General features: G+C 40.7%; 1 protein-coding gene across 3 annotated transcripts; it reads left to right on the top strand.

The window, feature by feature from the left end:
- The first annotated feature begins 1,851 nt into the window (after positions 1-1,851).
- ASB9 (ankyrin repeat and SOCS box containing 9) lies at positions 1,852-23,132 on the top strand. 3 transcript variants are annotated; one of them, XM_063305108.1, is made up of 7 exons: positions 1,852-2,177; positions 13,674-13,753; positions 16,957-17,064; positions 17,686-17,836; positions 19,584-19,718; positions 20,986-21,177; positions 22,203-23,132. In XM_063305108.1, exons 1-7 carry the CDS (start codon positions 2,084-2,086, stop codon positions 22,325-22,327), a joined length of 885 nt encoding a protein of 294 aa, XP_063161178.1. In that variant the 5' UTR covers positions 1,852-2,083; the 3' UTR covers positions 22,328-23,132. The 3 variants fall into 3 exon arrangements, with proteins under 3 accessions (XP_063161178.1, XP_063161179.1, XP_063161180.1); XM_063305109.1 differs by lacking the exon at positions 16,957-17,064; XM_063305110.1 differs by lacking the exon at positions 19,584-19,718.
- The last annotated feature ends 308 nt before the right edge of the window (positions 23,133-23,440 follow it).

Below are 23,440 nucleotides of genomic sequence, written 5' to 3'. Positions count from 1 at the left end.
TCCTTATATTCTGCTATATTGAAACAAGCCTCCTTCTTTCTTGGTTACGCTGATTATGGCTGTCTAAAATCTACAGTATTTTACTTATATGTTTCCTCAGATTATCTGAATTTTCTTAACACAGTTGTATTAGGGCTACCAGATCTGAGCTGAGAAAAGCTGGACAATCACCAGACGGGAGCAGAGATACTAGATACTATTTCTTTCCTGCCATGTCACAATCCTGTGTCTAGCAGCCCCAGATGTACAAAAGAATGTTTTCTTATTTATTCCTCTAGCATATGTTGTTTTTGTTTTCTTATGCTATTATACAGTTGTATTTGTTGTTAGCCACTTTGTATCTGCGTGGCAGTGGAAGATAGGACTGGAAATTAGAACAATGTATGGGTCTGTATTTTCTCTTTTAGAGAAAATGACTGAATGTTTTTTGGCCTTGTCTCATACTCAGTCAGCCTTAGACTAATGGCATGAGTAGGCAACCTTTTTCCTTGTCATGGTTAAGAAATTGCCAGAGATATCTCCAAAAAGCTCCACCAACTTGGTAAGCCTGCTAAACACTATTTGCTTCTGTTTAGGCAAAAAGACACAACATAGTGACTACACTGTGAATAGATTGGATAGATGATTGGGTGGGTGAATGGCAACATTATGTGCATCTATGTAGACCCATCACACTATGTCCTTTGGGAATAGGCAACATTACTCAGAGTTCAGAAAAGGAGTTGGAAATATTAAGCCATATAAATAAAAGGCCTGTGATTTAAAAAAAAAAAGGAGACATCGTTAAAAACTAGTTTGCATTTCCTGTATCTTGCCATACTTTTCCATCCTTGCAAATTATCCTTGCTTCCTCTATGTCCATTCATCCCTTCATACATGAACTTTTGTTCCTTAAGTGATATTATGATTATGTTTGTCATGAGTAAGGATGGCGAGCAGGGGGCTCCCTTCCAGACTGTTAAGCGCATGCGTAGCACTGAGGAATTGGTGAGCCATTCCAAGAGACACAGATTGGGACCGCCTTAACCTGCGGGGTTTATATGGCTGGGTTTTCCCACGCTTGTTCAGTTTGTTAGGATTACTGTTATGTATTAGCAATAAAACATTAGAGACCAGTTCCCTGTCTCAGAGTGTTTCCTGGGAGTCAGGACAATGTTAATGGATATGTTGGTTCTAGTGGCATTTCTCCCATCCCTTGATTATCTTTACACATTAATTAGCACAGAAAATGAAATATGCACATTAATTGAGGCGTCTGCTTGAATGCTCCGTTTTTTTCTGCACAAAAACAGCCTTCCCCACCTTGCCACCCTCCAGATGCACTTGCACTACAAATCCCATTAGCTCCAGATGACATATCCCCTAGAAAGTGTGTGGGCATGCTGAGACTTTAGCCCAAATATAACTGAAGGATGAGAGAATCGGGAAAACTGCCAGAGGAATCATAAAATTGAAAAATGAGCTTTTCAAACATGTGGCTTTAATATCCATACTCTAGTGGTGTCCACTTCTATGTGAAACAGACAGTTTGCCATTTCTGTATGCACTCATGTTATTTTTGAATGTCATTCTTTTGTGTCTGAAAATAACAACGTATGCTTTGTGATAAAAGCAGAATAGTTGGTACTAAAATGTCTCTCTTTCCCTCCCTCTCCTTTCCCCTTTTTCTGTTATAAATCCCCTGAAGGCAGAGTTAGCTGAACAGCTAAACTAGCTCTTTCTGTCTTGTTGTGTTGGCAACTGAGAAGTTACTTTCTTATAAAAACAGAAGGCGGGCATACTGATTGGATATGGTTCTGGGAAGGATATGACATCAGCCATATCCCTCATTTTGTTCTGTGTGTCTGAAATCTTCTTGTACGTTTTTATTCAGTCAATGAAGAGGTGTTCTGAAATTGCCTAGGTATTTTGGTCACTGTAGACAGTGGCTGCAGAAATTCCTTAATAAATAACTCATGGAACTTGAATTTGGGTTGTTTTTTTTGGTTGGTTGCTTGGTTTGTTTGTTTTAAAAGAGGCAAGTTGGAATTTGAACTCTCATGATCTCAACTGTGAAGTGAAATAACTGTAGCCCGGGATTGCAATGGATGTGGAAGAAGAAAATACCAGTTTTAGCCTATTTCGAAGTTCAGGAAGCCTCCCTTATCCAGGTTATCTGCTGAATCCACTGATGGGTGGTAAGTAATCACTTTGTTATCTGCAGTTTCATAGCAGAAGTGAAAAAGCCAGAGAAGTGTGCATTGGCAGTTAACAGTATTTATTTCTTTAGAATAAATGCTTTATCCAGCAGAGGGAAATAAAAAACATCCAATGCAGAAAGCACAGAAGAGTATGCAACAAAATAGAGTTGCTACTATAGAGATTTTTTTCAAAGGCTGGGGAATTAGAAAAGTAAACTGCGTTATCTGTTTGACTTTTGCATTGCTTTGTAGAGTCACCATCAAATAAGAGAAAGTTGAATAGTTGGCATAATTATTTGGACAATGTTCTTCAAGGCCATCTTCTTGTTGCTGTATGATGTTTTGAATAATAATTGGAGTTTATGATACAGAATATTCTTCTTACAACTAGGGATAATTCTTTCTGAATAATATTGGAATTGCAGCAGCAATGGCCTTAGCATTCACCTCATCATGTCTTACTGTTGACTTTTAGCTTGCAAACTTTTTTTAAAAAATTATTTAATAAAAAAGGCACTATGCATATGCAATAATTACTATGATACATGTTTGTGATCTGTAGTTTATGTGGTATTTCTGTATTGCTTCAGAATTGTTCTCAAGGATTTTCTGGAACAGAAAATAGGTTAACTTTAGTAGCTATTCCTATTTGTAGTTATATCCCATTTATCATTTCAATAATAGGTGTTTATATAAATTTACAGACTTAGAAAGTTGAATGGAAAATAGTTTCTTTATATTCAATGATCAGAAATGTTCTATTTCTTGCCTCCCCCCTCCCCCAAAAAAGATTGTGGCTTCTGAAAAACATTAAGGCGTTCAGAGTAGATATGAGCTGGAGGGAAACAAAAAATTAAAAATGAGAAAAAGTTCCATCCTCCATCCCCAGATTTTTCTGAGATTCTACACCCTTAAATGTTAAAGAAAAGTATTCACATATTTCAGCCATATTTTACTCCACCAAATGATTTCTAAGAATTATTGGAAGATTTCTATGTAAGATTTGTACCTGTACACAGTTCTTATACCTAGTGGGCAAGCCATAATGGTAGGCTGAATTTTTGCCTGCTGATGATGGTTATGTTTTTAGTATAAGTGCTACTAAACTAAAAACAGTGTTTTTATAGTCCATATAAAAAGAAAAGATTGGGAACCAATCAATACAATCAACCTTCAAATATAAGGATAATAATGCATTCCTTCCCTCCTGGAAATATTTCATATCAGTATGAAGGTAGACAGTATTGTAAGCTTAACTTTCCTCCATGGAGTATGTAAATTCCCTTCCCTCCTACTTCTGCCAACAACAGCATATCGAAGAGTTATAGGTATTTATTATATCCTTCTGATTACTTTATTAATACAAAAAGTTTCTGACCTATGTTAGATGACCTTCATTGGCATTTGAAATGTGACACTATCTTATAGTATTCAATCAATTCAATGGTTCTTGCACCGTACTATTAACTCTTGACAGCAGCTTTCTCAAGGTGTCTGGCAAATATTTTTCCATCAATATTACCCGGCTGTTTCAATTGAAATGTCAGGAATTGGACATGGAGTCTCTTGTAAATGGGAACTGAATTTAAGCACAGTACATACACTGTACTCAAGAAGGCTCTATCACTAAAAGGAGAGATTGGAACAGTAGGTTTTAGGTTCGGGAAGTTCACTGTCATAATGCTTAGCTCATTAGTCAATAAATTGTACAAGTTTACACACCCATAGAAAATACCTGCCTTTTTAAATTTCTGCAGGCCCTGCTTCTTGCTTCTTATTTAGGAAAAGAAAATTACATGCTAAAACATCTCTTTAATGCTTCCAGTACAGATCACACCCAAGAAAGTCAGCTTTGTAAATTTTGCCCTGTGGGGAGAAATCTTTCAAAGCAACTATTTTTTCTTGCATTTTTCCTGTTATTTTGCTGATGAGTCTGTAGTTTGGATACACTGATATAATCAGCCCAGGGTATATTATTGGGTTAGAGCTGGGATATTAAAATGAAGTGCTGACTTTACATCTTTAACAAGTGACATGTTGGGAGGACATGCCTGGGCTTTATTAACATTTAATGTTTTTGCCTGTGCAAATGATAGCTGCAGAATATAGAGGTGTTTCCCCAAATTCAGTGCCCTTTTAGAAAGGAGATTTGATTCATTTATTTTGACTGAGCTGGTACTGTTGGCATGATGCCTGTTACTTTAGCCAGGAGCAAGACTGGCCTCGTAGTTGTGTTTAATTATTGAAATCTTTGAATAGGTTAACTCAGCCCACAGCTTCATTTTTTATTTGAAGTCCTTTCTCTGTGAAATCAGGTGCACTACTGAGTTTACATCCCCACTTTAGCTAACACAGCATATGAACAGGATCCTCAACCATGGTTAGGGACCTTGTTTTCTGGAAGATAATTGTAGAAAAGGTAAATGGGGGCAGCTTGGACCTCACTACCATCACTGATGACAAGTCCTGTATTTATAGCTTAGATGATAGCTGGGAGTGATGGGAATTGAAATCCAGCATGTCTATGGGGCATCAAGTCATCTGTCATGTGATAGCTGACATTCTCTCAACAGCACTACATCTGAGCTGGCGATAATGATGATGATGATGATAATAATATATTAATAATAAAATATTGCAACTGTAAATGCCACAAATCGGAAAGAACATTGAGCTGGGTAGGGTCATCAGATCACTTAGTTCACTTAAACATCCTGACTAAAGCAAGTACAAACACAAACATTTTATAATTAAAAAAATTAGGCCATACTATCCAAGTAAGTCCATGTTTAAGGTAAAAGAACATTTAAAATGATTGAAGAGACAAGAGAATGAGAGGTTCTTTTAATTCTTTCTCAGGTAAATAAGAGGGACAACAATTTTGCTGATCTGCATTTCTAGTAAGCCCTTGTTGCTGAATTGTGTTTGTTTAGTGCTGTGTTAATTATCTGACACAATGTGAAAAAAGAGTGTCAGAGATAGATAATGCTGTTTTTCATTTTTATCATCAAATTGAGCAGAAACCTAGTCGTTACCACCTGCTGGACATTTTCTTGGAAATATTTGGAATAACTTTTGAATATGCTACTATTACTACTCTACTACTACTACTACTACGTCTGTTACTTTAGAACCAAAAGGTTACACAGAATTTTACAGACCCATACCCCAAAGAACTTAGATTCTAAATTTGGACTTAAAAAAAAAACAGAAGAAAGTATATGTAGCTCAGGGTGAAATGTGGAGTCCTTGATGCTCTCTGAGCTTGGTTGTTTGCTTGTAGACATTCATTACCCAACTAGGTAACATCATCAGTGCTAGTGAGTATGGGGTTTGCTCCCTGTTTATGTACAGTAGCTTGCCCTGCCAGTGTTGATGGGGGTGTGGCTTCCTCCTTGGTAATTCTTTGATTAGGGTATTGTTTTCTACTTGAATCTGGTGTTAATCCTTGTTTATCTGATTGTAGGCTGCTGGAGAGGATGTGTCCTGGTCTTTTTGTTTCCTCATTACCTTTTTTATCGTCTCTTTTGAATGATGTGTAAATGTGGTTTATCTGTGTGTGTCAATTGATGGCTGATTTGTCTGAATGCCAAGCTTCCAAAAATTCCCTAGCATTTTTGGATTTAGCTTGGTCTAGGATGCTGACAGTCTCCCAGTTGAAAGTATGGTTGAGTCTGTCCATGTGTTGTGAGATTAAGGAGTTTTCACTGTGTCTTCTGACTGCTAGTTGCTGTTTGTGGATGTGTTCGGCTAGTCTTCTGCTTGTCTGTCCTACATAGTGGCTGTTACAGTCCTTACATTGTATGTTGTAAAAACACTGTTTTTTCTTCTTGGGCTGCTGGGTCTTTTGGTTTGCTTAAATTGTTTTGGAGGGCTTTAGTTGGTGATGCCGTGTGGTTGTAATAGTCTGTTGGTTGTTTCTGAGATGTTTTTTATGTATGGCAATGCTATCCTTTTCATAGCTTGTATTAGTTGTGCTGTAGTGGGTTGAGTGGTCAGGCATTTTTGATAAAGTTGCGTGGGTATCCATTTTGTTGAAAGATGTTATATAGGCGGTTGGTTTCCTTTTTCTGGTGTTCTGGGTTGCTGCAGTGTGTTTGTGCTCATTTGAATAATGTTCTTACACAGCTCCTCTTGTGGGAGGTTGGAAGGTCAGAAGACTAGCAGTGCATCCATGAACACCAACTAGCAGACAGAAGACATGATGAAAACTCCTAGACCAAACCAGATCCAAAACTGCTAGGGAATTCCTGGAAGCTTGGCATTCAGACAAATCAGCCATCAACAGACACACAGAGATTAACCACATATATACAAAATTCAAAAGAGACAATAAAAAGCTAAGAAGGAAACAAAAAAGACCAGGACACCTCCTCTCCAGCATCCTACACCTAGATAAGCAGGGATTAACACCAGATAAACAATCAAGCAGAAAACAATAGCCTAATCAAGGAAGTACAAAGGAGGAAACCACACCCCCACCAACACTGGCAAGGCAAGCTATATAAACAGGGAGCAAACCCCACACTCACTCACTAGTACTGATGATGTTACCTAGTCCAGTAATGAAACATCTGTAAGCAAACAACCAATCTCAGAGAGCACCAAGGACTCCACAAACAGAAAGGTGAAGAAACGGAAGGTAGAGATGATGTAATGGTTGCCTAATCCCAAATACTCAGTCTCTCAAGCTCGGGCTTAAAGATAACTGATTTATTAAAGGAATAGTATGCAAATACAGAGAAAGCTGAGAATGAGCAAAAGCGCGCCAAATACAAACTTAAAAGCCTTGCCTTCAATCCAGTCCCGCCCCAAGCACCCGTCAGCCCGCACCCCCTCCCAGGTGCTAGGAACCGTTACACGCGCCTGGGAAAGTAACCTTGAATAGGAGTGCAAACCCAAACATACATACCAAAGTTCCAAAACAAAGCAGAGCGCAGGAATGGAAAAACCCAGCCATGAACAAGGGGGGTATACACGGAAAAACGATTTGACATGTGAAACGTTACGATGTTAACAGAACATTGAAACGGGGAACATGACATATCGCCCCCCCCCCCGAACAATGCTAAGGAGCCGGTTTGTCCGGGTAGGTAGAGTGAAAACGAGCAACCAGGCGGGGTGAGCGTACATCGGGAGCAGAAACCCATTCAGGATGAGGGAAATGTTTCCAGCGAACGAGGTACTGCAAAGTGGAACGCTGGCGGCGGGAGTCAAGGATTTCAGTAACCTCAAAGTGTTGTTGGTCATCAATCATGATCGGAGGTGGTGGAGCCAGTTGGGGATGCCAGTGGTCCGACTGCAGGTAGGGCTTGAGCAAGCTGCAATGGAAAACAGAATGTAAGCGCTTGAGGTTATGGGGTAAATCCAGTTTAAAAGTAACAGGGTTAATTTGTGCAACAATGGGAAAAGGACCCACAAATTTAGGGCCAAGTTTTTTGGATGGTTGTGGTGATTTGATGAATTTTGTGGATAAGTAGACTTTATCCCCCACAGCAAAAGTAGGTTCGCGGGAGCGTTTAGCATCGGCATGGCGTTTGTAGGTGGTTTGGGCATGGTTCAGAGCTTGTTGAATATTGAGCCACGAGTCTTTGAGAGTGTCAGCCCAGTCAGTGAGAGAGGCTGGGAGTGGCTGCGGGTGCGGGAGTTCAGGGATCGGGATGAACTCACGCCCGAAGACAGCTTTAAAGGGAACTTGACCAGTGCTTTGATGCACGGCGTTGTTATAAGCGACTTCAGCAAATGGGAGTAAGTCCACCCAGTTGTCCTGTTGGTAATTGACAAAAGCTCGAAAGTATTGCTCAAGTGTAGAATTAACTGCTTCAGTAGATCCATCCATCTCCGGATGCCATGCGGCGGATAGGGCTTGTTTGGTGCCAAGCAGTTTCAAAAATGCCTGCCAAAACTGTGACATAAATTGTGTGCCTCTGTCACTCACCAAACGGGCGGGGATTCCATGAAGGCGGTACACGTGAACGAGGAAGAGGCGTGCCAGCTGTTGCGCGGTGGGGATAGAGGCGCATGGGATGAAATGAGCTTGTTTAGAAAAAAAATCTTTTACCACCCAAATGACCGTTTTTCGTTGACTGGGTGGTAGGTCGACAATAAAGTCCATGGATATGTCCTGCCATGGGAAGGACGGGGTGGCCACCGGTTGGAGGAGACCTTGAGGCTTGCCAGTCTTGCGCTTTGTAGCCGCGCAGACAGGGCATGCAGTGACATATGCCTTAAGGTCTTTTAGCAAAGTTGGCCACCAGAATTGACGCCTAACTAGGTGAAGTGTTTTAAGATATCCAAAATGTCCAGCCAACTTGTCGTCGTGGCAACGCTGGAGGATCGTTTTCCGCAAAGCGTTAGGCACATAGAGACGATCGTTTCGCCAGGCAAAATTGTCAGTGAAAGTTACAGTGTGTAGGTTTGCTTGCAACCAAGTATCAGTTTTAAGGTGGAATAGCAACTGTTGTTGCAAGTCTGATGGAATTGGCAAGTGCGGTGACTGGGAGGGAGGCGGAGCGGCTTGAAGTTGAGTTTGTTGCGCTCGCGCTTGGCTGCGGGTCACAGCTGCCAGACTCAGTTGCTTTTCCGTCCAGACAGTACCCTGCACCGTTGGCCCTGGGCCAGCATCTTGGAGTCTGCGTGACAGCGCATCAGCTAAAAAGTTTTTCTTGCCTGGTATGAATTTGAGGGTAAAATCAAAACGACTGAAAAATTCAGCCCAGCGAAGTTGTTTGGGGCTGAGTTTTCGACTGGTGCTTAATGCTTCCAAGTTCTTATGGTCAGTCCAAACTTCAAAAGGGTTTGAAGCCCCCTCTAATAAGTGGCGCCAAGTTTCTAAAGCGTTTTTTACAGCAAAAGCCTCTTTTTCCCAAACATGCCACCGTCTCTCTGTTTCCGTGAACTTGCGAGAGAGGTAAGCACAGGGTTTCAAGGTGTCAGACTGGTCTGACTGGAGCAGTAGTGCCCCGACGGAGAAATCAGAGGCATCCACCTGTACCACGAAAGGCTTGGTGGGGTCTGGATGCTGCAAGATGGGTTCGGTAGTGAAGATTTGTTTGAGCGCCTCGAATGCCTGTTGGCAAGTTGGAGTCCATTTAAGGAGCGCTCCTGGGTTTTTAGAGCGTCGCATATCCCCCTGCGCTTTAGTTTTTAACAGTTCAGTAAGGGGGAGGGCGATTTCTGCAAAATTTTGGGCAAATGCCCTGTAGAAATTGGCGAATCCAAGGAAACTTTGTAATTGCCTCCTGGTACGGGGAGGCTCCCATGCCACAATCGCTTCAATCTTGGCAGGGTCCATTTCAATACCTTTAGCGGAAATTCTATATCCTAGATAATCGATTTGTGATTGATGGAAGGCACACTTGGACAGTTTAGCATACAACTCAGCTTTTCTCAATTTAGTAAGCACTTGATGCACCAAGTGAATATGTTCTGACATGGTTTCAGTATAAATCAATACATCATCCAAATACACCAGTACTCCCTTAAACAGGTGGTCGTGCAAGACCTCATTGATAAGTTGCATAAAAACCCCAGGTGCCCCCGATAAACCAAAGGGCAGGACTTTGTATTGGAAAGCCCCAAGAGGACAGTTAAAGGCTGTTTTCCACTCATCCCCTTCCCTTATGCGAATGCGAAAATAGGCTTCTCTCAGATCCAATTTTGAGAAGATTTTGCCTCTGGCCAGATGTGATAACATATGTTCGATAAGGGGCAAAGGATATTTATTTAATATTGAGACTGCATTGAGCCCGCGGAAATCGGTACACAGCCTCAAGGAGCCATCCTTTTTTGGTCTAAAGAGAACAGGGGCCCCCACCGGGGAGTTTGCAGGCTCAATGAAACCCCTAGCCAGGTTTTTGTCAATGAATTCCCTCAGCGTAGTTAGCTCTTTAGGAGACATGGGATAGATTTTTGGGTGAGGTAACTTTACATTAGGAAGAAATTCAATGGCACAGTCTGTTTTCCGGTGAGGTGGCAAGCGATCTGCTTCTTTCTCCCCAAACACATCAGCCAGATCCTGGTATTGGTTGGGCAATCCTTCTAGTGGCGTAAGTGTTTGTACTGTAGTGTTAGCCACCCGTCCTCCCTCCATGTCCTCTAACAAGTCCTTTTCAGGTACCTTATAAAATCCATCAGCAAACGTTACAGTTCTATGCAGCCAGTTGATGAAAGGGTTTTGTTGCACAAACCAAGGCATTCCTAAAATCACCAAAGGTCCCCCCACTGGAGCTATGACAAAAGGCAATTTCTCCCAATGGGTGCCCATTTGTAAAGCCACCAGTCCTGTAGAGTGGGTGACTGCTTTCCCCCCCGCCATGGTTCCATCCAATTGCGTGAAGATCATGGGCCGTGGCAAAAGGAACGTGGGCAGTTCTAGGGCAGCTACAACATCAGGATGCATCAGCGAACGGGAGCAACCCGAATCCAGCATGGCCCAGAGTTCAACAGTTTTGGTTCTAGAGCCCAATTTTACTTTGACAGTCATTGTAGGGAAGTTCCCACTCACCGAATCGTGGTCGCGCCCGGTTTCTTCCACCTGCCCAACGGCGCCCTTCAGGGCAGGTGGAAGGCTTTTCCCGCCGGCTGGTCGAACTGTAATTCCTCTTCCTCTTCCCCGAATGGAAGGTCTGGAGGGTCGAGTTCAGCGCAGGCAGCCTTCATCTTGTGCAGGAGGGATGGCGATTTCCCTGGCGCTTTTCCTGGCTGTTCCTCTGGTCGGCGTCTTGGGCACGAAGTGGCACGATGCCCATCTTTTCCGCATCTCAAGCACTGACCTTTCGCAAATCATCGTTCCCTTTCTTCCTCCCAGGTTTTTGGTTTAGGGCGACTCGAATATCCCGTAGTACGAGCTCCCTTAGCGATTCGGGTTTGTCTCAGTTCCTTACTATGGGCATACATTTGCAGAGTGTTTTCCGCACTGCCCGCCAACTGAATCCAGCCGTATAACGTTTTAGGATCGTCCCTACACAAAGCCCAACGGAGGATTTCCGTCTCCAGCCCTTGCTTGAACATCTCTACCAAGGTTGACTGGGACCAGTCCTCCACCTTTCCCGCCAGGGCTTTAAATTCCAAAGCGTAGTCTGCGACAGAGAGGGTTCCTTGATAAAGTTTTCTCAGGGAGCTTTTCGCTCTTTCTTGAGCCAATGGGTCTTCAAAGTGCTGTTTAAGTGACCACAGAAACTCATCAAAGTCCTCTAACTCCGTGGCCTCCACTTGGCACAGCTGTACGTACCAATCGGCTGCCCTCCCCTTCAGCTTGTTGGCAATAAAATTAATCTTGCCCTGTTCTGACCGAAAACTTTGCCCCCAATCCTCCATATAATGTCTAGCATTTGTGATGAAGAAGGAGAGCGTGGTAGGATCCCCATCAAACTTCACCCCAAAGGGTGGAAAGGTTCTTACCGGCTCCACCGGCTGTGGTGGCTCTGCAAACAACAGCGTACGTCGAGCCCCCAGTGGTGGTCGATCTCTGGATGCCCTCAGCTCCCTTCCTCCCAATTGTCGGGGAGCCCGAGTCTTACTTCTTCCCTGGAATGACAGGGACCTCTGTCTTGGGAAAGCCAGCTGGGAGGGGTCTTCTTCCCAGTCTTCCTGTAGGGCCCCTGGGCCCCTGGGGATATCCTTTAATAGGGTTACTATCATATCCATTTTGTCCTCTATTGCTTTCATGCGGGCAGGGGTGACAGGCTCTTCCAAGGGTCTATTGGTCACCACCACCCTCGGTGATAAGGGGATTTTGGGTTCCCAGGATGGTTGTGGAGATCCCCTCCCCGGTGCTGCTTCCACTTCGGGTTGGGGTTCACCCCCTGTGGCGCCCTGCACTGCCAACAATAGATCATCCAATTGGACATCCCGCCTCTCCCGACGTGCTGCCCTTTGCACTCTCGAAGTTGGAGCTAGCAGAGTCTTCGTCGAGTCCGGCTCTTCTTCGCTCCCTTCACACTCGCGAAGCGGAGGTTCGATCATCGCTAGCGCTCCTCTTTACCCAAACTTTGGATGGGGCTAGCGGAAATGATATAATTGATTCTCAGCTTTATGTAATGGTTGCCTAATCCCAAATACTCAGTGTCACAAGCTCCGGCTTAAAGATAACTGATTTATTAAAGGAATAGTATGCAAATACAGAGAAAGCTGAGAATGAGCAAAAGCGCGCCAAATACAAACTTAAAAGCCTTGCCTTCAATCCAGTCCCGCCCCAAGCACCCGTCAGCCCGCACCCCCTCCCAGGTGCTAGGAACCGTTACACGCGCCTGGGAAAGTAACCTTGAATAGGAGTGCAAACCCAAACATACATACCAAAGTTCCAAAACAAAGCAGAGCGCAGGAATGGAAAAACCCAGCCATGAACAAGGCGGGTATACACGGAAAAACGGTTTGACATGTGAAACGTTACGATGTTAACAGAACATTGAAATGGGGAACATGACAGATGATCAATGAACTACTGTGTGATTATATATGTAACAGGTACTTAAGCTTAGTTGTAGGCTGAGTTCCTGTGCAACATAGGAACTTGGGGATTGTGTTAAGACCTCATAGAAGAGGCAGCCTTAGAAGTGGCATTTAGATGGAGGAGGAAAGATGGTGTTATTCAGATTGTCTGGTGAGCAGTTTAACCATACAAGTCAGCAAGAGAGAAATAGTGAATTTGCTTGAGTTCTTCAGGTATTGCTAAAGGGGTAAAATCACAATTAAGTATTTTGTGATATAGTATAAGTGGACACAGGAAGCATAGATCATGGATCTAGTACATTGGATCTAAGAATGGAAAGAAAGCTGGAATATAAATATAAGACAGGACGTTGTGGGATCAGAGCCATGGTTGATATAAATAAATTTGGTGGTAAAATGCTTGATCAATCTCACTCAACCTCCCTGCCCATTTTTTATATGTGGGTCAAAAGAGTGTGAATGGGGCCTACTCATTGAAATTGATATGCCTTAGATGCAGTTCACATTCAGGATTCTTGATGTGATATTCAGGAGCAGACTTTGAAGCTTATTCCTGCCTTCTGTCATGTGCATAATTCCCAAATCAAGGCAATGCATGAAATCTGCCATAGTTAAGGGCTTTTAAGTTCTTTCAATTTTGCTGGAGGCAGTAAGCTGTGCCTTTTTTGTGAATTGTTTTTCCAACATCAGGCAACCAAACAAAATGAGCAGCACAGTAAAAGGCACGGAGATGGCAGCCGTCAATGTGATGACTGACTTTTATCTGTTTCACTAAGTGTGATATTTTGGGCTTTTTCTTGAGTTACTTTGGCTTGAGATAAGAATGACCTGTCAGGCATAAAACATAATTGCCTTTGCTTATTGAAGCAGTATGAAGCATTTAATCACATTGAAACCCTTAGATACATACTGTATAATCTTAAAAAATCCCTTCAGGTACTGGGAGCTTTATTAAGCTATTATCCAAATTCAGGTATAGAGATAAGCTAATTTAATTACATCCTTCTTCCCCAAACTTTGTTTTTTTCCATCTTCATGCAGATTTTGTTTCTGACTGGTCTCCTTTACATGAAGCATCCATTCATGGGAGACTACTTGCCCTGAAGAAACTCATCTATCAGGTATTGGAATAGAAAGGAGATCAATCTTTTGCTTGCCTGTTCATTAAACCCTTTTCTGAAGACAGGCTGTACTTCACACAGTAAGGATATAAGGTTGACATCACGGAGAGCCATATTGCAGTATTCTTTCCCTCCCTCCCTCCCTCCCTCCATCTCTCTCTTTACAATATTTATAGTCAACTCTTCCACATATTTCTATTTCTATATACCATTAAAAACACTAGTACATCAAAGGTGTCATTGCCTTAACCAAGGGCCAGATACCTGCTGCAACAGTGCTGCCTTCACCTGCTCACAAAATACTTGCAGAGTAAGGACCATCCTTAGCTTTGGGGGGAGAGGGTTCCATAAAATGGGGGCCACTACTGAGAAGGCTTGTTACCTATCCCATACCACATGAACATTTGTGGGGGTGGGGGGACCAGCAACAGGCCTTCTCTAAATGACTGTGCAGATGGCACATTCAAATTTGGCAAGACATTGCAAGATACCTCCCAGTGCTGTGCTGTAAAAGACTTAAACGTTATAACCAGCACTTTGAATTGAGCCTAGTAGCCTTTTGGCAACCAATGCTGTGACTTTAGAATAGGTATAATTTTCTGTCTGTTGACAGCAAGCAATTGAATTCTTAATCTGAGCTTTTTGGCCCCCATCCAGATTCTTACAGTCTCCAGACATCAGTTCAGGATTTTTATGGTATTCTTGGCTCAGCCTGGGATGTTGTTGTATATACATGGATATCTTCCACATATGGATAATACTTCACCCAAACTGGTGAATGAGCTTCTCCAGCTTTTTCATGTAGACATTAAAAAAATATGGGGAAAAGAGCAGTTCTTTAGAAGCTTTGGAGTTCCTTGCAGACTTATTTTTTTGTTGTAGCTATTGATTATATGGCATTCATGCATTTTGATTTCATTCTGGATAAGAGTGGAAAGATAACTTTCATCCATGCCTTCACATTTCATCTTGAACAGGAGGATAGGTGGGAAAGACCTGAGAAAGAAAAAGTATAGATTCTGTAAATTCTGCCCTGATTTTCTGTGTCATCTTAGTAAAAAGCAAAGTAAAATGTAGTAAAAAAAAATTGTTAAAATGCAATACAATTTGTAGGCTGTTCTTCACCTAATCCAGAAGAATAGATCCTTTTCACAGGGGGAAACAGGGTTGACTACTCAAGTTTTTTAGTGGTGCTAAAAAATGCATCCCCAAATGTGCTGGAAGTCAGGACAAAACTACATGTGATCAATCATTCAGGATTTAATTAAAATTAACTTCTGTGAATGTATTAATTTCTTCCTCCTTCACATTAAAAGATACAGTATAAATAATTTTTGAGGAGCTTTCAAGGCAGCATTCTGCCCTGAGGCTGTAGCCTGTGGACGTCTGGCCATTGTGACTTTGCAAGCAAATCAATCAATTTAAGTAAAACTATCTTTGTAAGTAAATATCATTTTATTTGAAGGCTTCAGGAGGCTTGAGTGATTTAATTTCTCTTTTTTCCCTCTCTTCAATTTTGAAACAGCACTTTCATGTTTTCAAAACAAAACAAAATAAAGGAGAGGAAGTAAGTCAAGCCTTTCCTCTCCATGTGGTGGTGGTGGTGGATCCTGACATGGTGTCAATTTTGAAAAGCCCTGGAGGGGCATATCAGGGCTATTCATCACTAATCTCCCAACTGAGATGAACAGAAAACAGTAAAATAGGCTAATGCTAAAAGTGGAAGTTTTCAATTAATGTTAGCTAGAACTGTTGTTGAACTAAATGCATTTGTGAGTAGAGATTATAAAAGTTTAACTCCACTTCCACGTTGCAGAAGGGCAGTATTTTAGATGTCAGGTTGTAGTCTGAAAATATACAAAGGAACTGTTTGAAGAAGATGGAATCTGTGTCTGCGGTTGACAGAAATGAGAATTTAGTCCTGTTTAGACATAACATATAAGCATTCCATCCATAACATTAAAAATAGAAACAAACCTTTCTCTCTGCCCCTAATTATGACTATGTATGCAGTATATTTGGATTACTGTTTTTATAATTCAACATTCATGGTTAGTGGTAAGGAGAACTGAAACAAAAAATCATCTGGAGTAAATAGCAGTACTTGGCCGGGCTTGGAACTTTGGTCAGGCCTGTTAGGACTTGGTTGGGTGGGCTGTAATCTAGATTGAGAAGCTGAAAAAACATCCCAGAAGCAGTCAGTAGCAAACCAGTTCTGTACTGTTGCACAGATGTGTTCATGTAATCCCCAGGAATCAAGGTCAGTTCAAAGACGTTTTTGCCATTAGAAGATGAATCTAGAAAAGGTGCCTGGTTGATCTATTTATTTGCTTCTTAAATGTTTGATCCACATAATAACCAGATTTCTCTACCTAAAAATGCTACTACAGATATATTTTGACCTTCTTGTAGTTTTGCTGAAATGCCAACAACAGACTTTCCAAGTGACGCCTCATTAATATTAACCAATTTGCTACATTAATCATTAAGATAAAGGGTAAGGAATATTCCAGCTGGACTCTTACACTGTCATGTCTCTGGAAAGATTCTGCTTAAGAAGAGCAATTTCTCTGTCCTTTTAGTGTCTTAAAATGGGCAATTGTTTTATGCCATTTTTCTTAACCTCTGCTATCTCTTTCTTTTATATATAAAAATGAGAGGTTAGTAAAAGAGTGACATGGGTAAACAGCCCATGTTAACATTATATCAAGAGCTGGATCAAGCCGAAGACCCTTTTGATCCAACATTCAGCTCTCACTATGACCAATCCAGTAGTGGAAAATTTGGGAGCAAAACATGAGTCCAAGTGCATCCTTCCATTAATATTTCCATTGAGACTTGACATTTGCAAAGCAGGCAGTTTCCCATATATTTTCTGAAAGTAATACAGTATATGTGACTACTGCCACAATACTTAAGATATACTGTAACATTATTGGGAAAAACATCTGCATTCAGCAGAGATAACATTGCTTAGGAAAATGAACACATTTTAAATTGTGGAATAAGCTTTAAGTGGTTCAAAGATGACCTAATACAGTTGCCATTCACTTCAGGGAGGCCCGATGCTACTTAAAACCCAAATAATGGGCTAAATATACTGGTGGGAACAGTAGATCCAGTCTTCAGCAATATGGATTACTTTAGATTTGCAGAGAGCATCTGGGATCCCTCTCTAACAATGATTTCTGTTATTGTACCAGGGAGCTAGTGTGAATCTTAGGACAGCAGATTGTGTATCTCCTCTCCATGAAGCTTGCTTAGGAGGACATGCTGCTTGTGCCAGTGTTTTATTAAAACATGGGGCCAATGTAAGTACTCAAAGACATCTATAGTTCATGCAAGAAATAGAATTAACTAGAGAGTGTCTTAGTAGCTTTGGAATGTCAACTGTGTCAATGAGTCCCTTGCACACTTTTTCAGCAATGCTGGCCCAACTGATATTGGGGGAAAAAGTCGTCTGATTCCTAATAGGATAATTAATTAAAACCCAAATCAGGATTAATATCCTGGAAGTGCTTTTGCTATCTGTTTGTTGCTACTGATTGATGGTACCTTCCTTTTGTGAAGAAAGGTGAGGAAGGGGATTAAAATTTCCTTGACAGCCACGTCCTCTCACCTCAGCTATGTTGGAACAGGGTGAGAAATGTACCTTCTCCTAATGCTCCAAAACTGTCATTCATACCCACCCAAACATACCCACCCACTCAGGGCTGACATTAGTGTTTAAAACAGAACTCAGATCCTGTCTTGTTTTCAGTCCGACTTGTGGCATAGATTCATTTTGTACTAGAGAGTATTTATGGTAAGAAAATGGTGGAGGCATTTTGGTAATAAAATGTCATTGCAGGACACTTTTCCTATTTTGTGTTTAAAAGTTTCCAATATGCCTTACAAATAAACATTACATTACTGGGTTTTTTTTCCATTAGGTAAATGCAACTACTATTGACTGGAACACACCTCTGTTCAATGCTTGTGTCAGTGGTAGTGTAGACTGCTTGAACCTGCTACTGCAACATGGAGCCAGCCCACATCCAGTGTGTGACCTGGCATCCCCCATCCATGAAGCTGCTAAAAGAGGTAAATTTGTCAGTGTATATACCTGTATACATGGTAACAAAAGCATTGCTGATTAAACAGAAAAGGGGTACAACTTTATTGATGATGTATCGATTATTTCATTCCACATGACTTCTATAAAAATCCATAAATGTTGTATAAATATTGTATACCCAAATATTGGCTGTGTGTTGTTTGGCCTATTAAACAAATCTCTTGGTGTCTTACAAATAATGGGGTCAGGGATGGAGAATCTGTGGCCCCTCATATGGTGCAGAATGGCCATTCCCAACAACCTCAACCATCAAGAGCAACGTTGAAGGATGGTAAGCACTGCACTTCATCTGGAAGGCCCATCAGTTTCTCATCCTTCATTCATAGCATTAGACTTTCTTTGTTCAGATCATTTTTACATCACTTCTATTTTCATATCTCCACCCACCACAGATTTGAAATGCTGAAAAACATCAAGCTAAAATCAGTGCTTTGCCCTGAGCTGCTGCAAATCCCACAGCAACAAAAAATCCTGTATTTTCACTCCACACAAAAGGAAAAGAAAAAAAAAAACAGCAGTAGTCTGGTCCTTTGCAGGCTGGCTCATCCAGTGTTGAAGAGAAGGGGAAAAGGGCTACAGATGAAGATTTCAAATTGCTCTATAGGATCTCTGTTCTTTATTGAATTCTAAAATTGCTGCTAAGCTGGAAATAAATATTCCCTGCTTCCTAGCACTGTTGACTTAGCACTGTTGACTTCAGAAGGGGTCTGGAGCTCTTTCAACTGGCACAGAATCCTTGTGTGGAAGCCCCCTGCTTCCCTCCCCCCACTAGATATGATCATTAATATTGGTTATAATTTCTCTTACCTTTGGGAAGACTATGTTTTAAATGTTATTATTGATATACTGCCGACAAGCCATGAAATTGCTTTTGGAATGTTGAAAAGGTCTTCTGGCACCACAGCCTTCTAAGCTGGCTTGAATATAGAGCTTGTCTTCACAGCCTGTTATGGAGATTGCTGGTGAAGAGGAGTGGGGGCCCTCTCCAGGGGGACAATTGCCCTCCAATTGTATCCTACCAATGCCAAGCCACAAGGGTTTCCCAGCTGAGAACCAAGACAGAGCAAAGCCTATGGATTGCACAGCTTCAGAACGGAGTGTCAGAAGCATGAGCCTTTGCCTTTCACAGTTCTCTTTTATAAGGCTTGAACCTACAAATATTAGAGAGCAGGAAGACAGAATTACTATCCTGATCTCCAGCCTGAGCAAAAAGACAACTCTTGCTGGGCTGCTTTGGACTGGATGAAGGAAGGCATCTCAGAGATCTACAAGTGGTGGTCAGATTCCTTTTCTGCATTTCTCAGCCTATTCCTCTCCTGTCCCCTAACCTCTTTAATTTCCAAGGTGAACAAAATACAAATGTTTTGAGGACTTGTGTGGCAGGGCTTGATATCATGGGTGTACCTAGCCACAGGAATATCAACCTCTTTCAGCCCCTGCAAGAACAGAAGCAGTACAGGACCTGCATGATACGCCTTCTTCTCATTATAAACAAATGCAAAATACCTACTTTATATAAAATGTCAGCTTAAACCCTAAATCTGCCCCTCTGCACATTCAGGAACGCAACTGGGGGCTAGGTGTCCATTCAACAGGTGACACCAGGAAGAAAAGGAAATGATAGCCAGTGTTTGATAACCTGTCAGTTCTAAGCAGCTGGGCTATGATTTATGAGTTTTAATTTAATTTTTAACTGCCTGTGATCCTTTGAAGGTCATGCCAAATGTGTGGAAACTCTTCTATCTAATGGAGCCAGTATTGACCACAACATAAAGCATCTTGGTACTCCACTTTATGTCGCTTGTGAGAATCAACAGTTGAACTGTGCCAAAAAGTTACTTGAGTCAGGTAATTTATTAAAAGGTATATAATAACAGAAAATCATTTTTACATGCCTGAAAATGTCTCTGGGTAGAGGACAGAGGCATTCAGGGGAATAAGTCTGGTAGGCCGGTAGTATCAGTAGGATTGTTTTTTGTTGGAAAGGGAAGGGTGTGGTGCCCTTGACTAGGGAAGTACAGCACCACAACACTCCTGTGCCCCTCCTCAGTTTTGTCCACCCAGTCGTCTTCTCTCTTAATTTGGTAATACAGGCCAAGTGCTTGAAGAGAAGAAGCCATATAGGATCAGACTAAAGGCTCAGTTAATCCAGCCTTCTGTTCCACAGTGGCCAACCAGATGCTTAAAGGAAACTCAGGAGCAGGATGAATGCAGCAGCTCCCTCTTACTTGTGTTTGTCAGAATACTGCCCTTTGGTACTAGAGGTAATAGTCATCCTGGCTAATAGTTATTAGCAGTCTTCATCTTTCATGAATGTATATAACATTCTTTTAAAAGACTTCCCTATTTGTGACTAACACACCTTGTTTTGTTCCTCATATTGATTTATCTAGAATTAACTATTTTAAAGCTAGTGGGAACACAACCACAATGAATTCATGGTGAAGCAGCAGGTTCCTATAGTCTTTTCAAGCAACTGAGCTGAATATAATTGCCAAGACACAGTAGCTTCCAGTTCTTTTGATTCCTTCAGTTTGGCTGGGACTCTTGGCTGGAAGACATTCCTGCACAGTAATGAATTTTCCTCTAGATTTATTTATAAAAATGTATATGCCACCCTCTCATTAGATTCTATAAACATTTGTATCTTAGAGCCTTTCTTCAGCAACTGTGTCAAGGCTGAAGAATTTGGTTGGTTGATTTTTCATTTCATTTAATTGCAACTTTTTTCCTTAAAACCACAGCCTTTGGGAACACATGCCCTGTAAACATAAACCAATTTGAAATTATTTGAAAATGAATGAACTGTCACAGCTTCCCAAAAAGAACTAGCATTGCTGTGTTGCATTAAGGATACTGAACATTCTTAATGTCCCATAAGCATTTCAGATCAGTACAATTTATAATTTACTTTGGCAGTAAACCTCAGTATTTAAACAGTTTGAAGCTATTTCAAATTTAAATTATGGAAAGAAATGATTATTTAAGAGGGCTTATGATCTTTTAGTGATCCATAAACTGACAGAGATTATTATTCAGATAGGTCTGAGAGAACAAATGAAATAAGAAAGTTAAATTACTGCTTATTTTAATTGTTTTATCTTCTTTGTTTTAGGAGCAAGTGCAAATAGTGGGAAAGGCCTGGATTCTCCTCTCCACATAGCTGCTCAAACTTCCAACGTTGACATGGTCCACTTGCTCATTGACTTTGGAGCAAATACTAGGGCTGTTAATGCTGAAGGCAAAAAGCCAATAGAGCTGGTTCCAGCCAACAGTGCACTACTGCAGATATTTCTGCAGAGAGAAGGTGCCCATTAACCTTTGTTTCTTTCAAACACAGAGTATGTAAAGAACCTGAGGCATGCTTTGGTTGGACATACCTGTATCATATTGTTAACTCTTAACAATGCCAGAATGTGCTGTTACCCCATTAAATTTTGCTAATATTTCCACTTAGTTGTGACCACTAACGCTACAGTGTGGATGCAACGATATAATAGTCAAAGGGAATGCACATGGAAATAGATCCAAGTACTTCCTGTGGGATACAGATCTCAGACACACACAAGTGGAATGATAAGTTTTTCCAAACCTGAAATTTCAATTATCATATCATTATAATCATAGTTCACATTTGTAGATTTTTATAAAGACACTAACTGAGTTCAACAAGAAAGAAGAAGGAAAATGTAGATAGAATGAGTGTGCATCAGATAGGAATATTTTGCTGAATATGTGCCCGCTGGGAAACTGGTTCATAATGGGTTTCCAGCTAGGATACTTTTATTCTCAATAAATGTGTACCCATGCATGATTTTACACATTATGGTATATGGTATTTTTCAAAACCAGTACATGAAGTGGCCCAAAGATTTGCAGACAGTTTGTTCCACTACAGTAAATTGTTTTAGCTGGTACTGTAATAGGATCATTTAATTCCAAAGGCCTAAACAAAAAGTTATTATACATACCTCTTGCAATCGGTATAGTGTTAATTATACTGCTATGAACGCTTTAAAGGTCACAAACATGAATTTCACCATCAGCACAGATTTAGAAGCTTGATCCATCTTTTTTTCTTTTAAACTTTTTGTGACTGATTTACTTTAATCTTCCACAGTTATTCTAGATTAAGATAGACAGATAAATTCCCAACCTCCTGTAGTGAGTTGAGAAGCAGTCCAAACAGTTGGTTTAAAACTGTTTGTTTAAATGTTTTCTATAAATGTTATTCTGGATTGCAAGGAATTAAAACTAGTTTGAATCCTTTGGAAAATAGATATTAAGATCGTTCTTGTGTTTGTTTGTTTTTTTGGCATTTTTCCCCCTTAGGGCCCTTTTCCTTGATGCAGTTATGTCGCCTGTGCATCCGGAGTTACTTGGGAATCAAAAAGAAACAGAGAATTAGTGAACTTATGTTACCAGATGAGCTAAAGAGGTTTCTTTTGTATCTCTAAAAGTGTTATATTCCTTGCTGATATATACAAGTTTTACTTCTTAGCAAAATTGTACAATTTACATTCCAAATACCCAATCAGGGTTTTCAGTAGGGCTAGTTTGTCTACCCCTGCATTTTTAATTGCTAGTTCTTGTTTCTATGTTAAATAAATTTGAGAACTAAATTAAAAAGAAATAAAGATCTTGTAGGACAAGTTCAGTTCCACACAGCTGATTTTCTGAGGTGTGTTATAAACTAGATAGAAGATGCTACACACATACAATATCATCATCATCATCATCAATATTATTATCATCATCATCATCATCATCATCATCCATTTTCTCCGATATGGCCTCACAGCTAATCAATAAAGTATTATTTTTGTTGTTGTTATTAACAGTTTTCAGGAAATGATACTGTTTTAACATTGAATCGGGCAGGCAGTGTGATGCTCCTAGGAAGTGTGGACATAAACATTTTCCTTAGTTTAGATTCCTTGATTATCTGAGTTTACTTTTTAAAAATATTATTTTAATTGAAATACATAAAAATTGAAACTTAGATTTTATTTAGTAAGTTTTATTTAGTCTGGGTCATTGACCATAATAAAGAATTTGAAAAGAAACTTAGTATGCTATAAAACAAGACAACAGACTATACCATCACCTTTGTTTATAAGAAAACTTTACACAGACATTCTTAGAAAATAAAATAATGTCTAGCTCAGTTCTTTATTTAAAATTCTTCCCATCTGCTCATTAAAGAACAACAAAAATAAATATGGATGGGCCAGAGCAGTGGGGAGAAGGAGAGATGGTTGTTTCAAGGGATTTCATTGGTTTACCTTGTGGTAAATGGATGTTTTATGTCTACAGAAGCCATTTTGTAACCATGACTCATGAAATGGGCTCTGATAAATGGATTATAAATGGATGCAAGGCAGACACAAGGGAAGTTTCATTCTGGTTAGAGACAGAGAGAATGCCTAATCATATTTAAGCACACTTTGGAAGTATATAGACTATATCTTTGATCTGAGTTCACTCCCGTGCCCCCAATAGAGTTAATGGTGATGCTTCAGACAATGGCTAATCACTGATCAAAACTTTATCCACCCCTGCAAAAGACA

The sequence above is a fragment of the Candoia aspera genome, chromosome 5, assembly GCF_035149785.1.
Source record: "Candoia aspera isolate rCanAsp1 chromosome 5, rCanAsp1.hap2, whole genome shotgun sequence".
NCBI lineage: Eukaryota > Metazoa > Chordata > Lepidosauria > Squamata > Boidae > Candoia > Candoia aspera.
This window is presented reverse-complemented; position numbering and strand designations above follow the sequence as displayed.

Bases quoted from the DNA above. Each gene is read 5' to 3' on its own strand.
- ASB9 (XM_063305108.1), top strand. From the start codon at position 2,084: ATGGATGTGGAAGAAGAAAATACCAGTTTTAGCCTATTTCGAAGTTCA. The intron at 19,719-20,985 runs GTAATTTATTAA...TCTTTGTTTTAG, and splicing joins CAAAAAGTTACTTGAGTCAG to GAGCAAGTGCAAATAGTGGG. The intron at 21,178-22,202 runs GTGCCCATTAAC...TTTCCCCCTTAG, and splicing joins GATATTTCTGCAGAGAGAAG to GGCCCTTTTCCTTGATGCAG.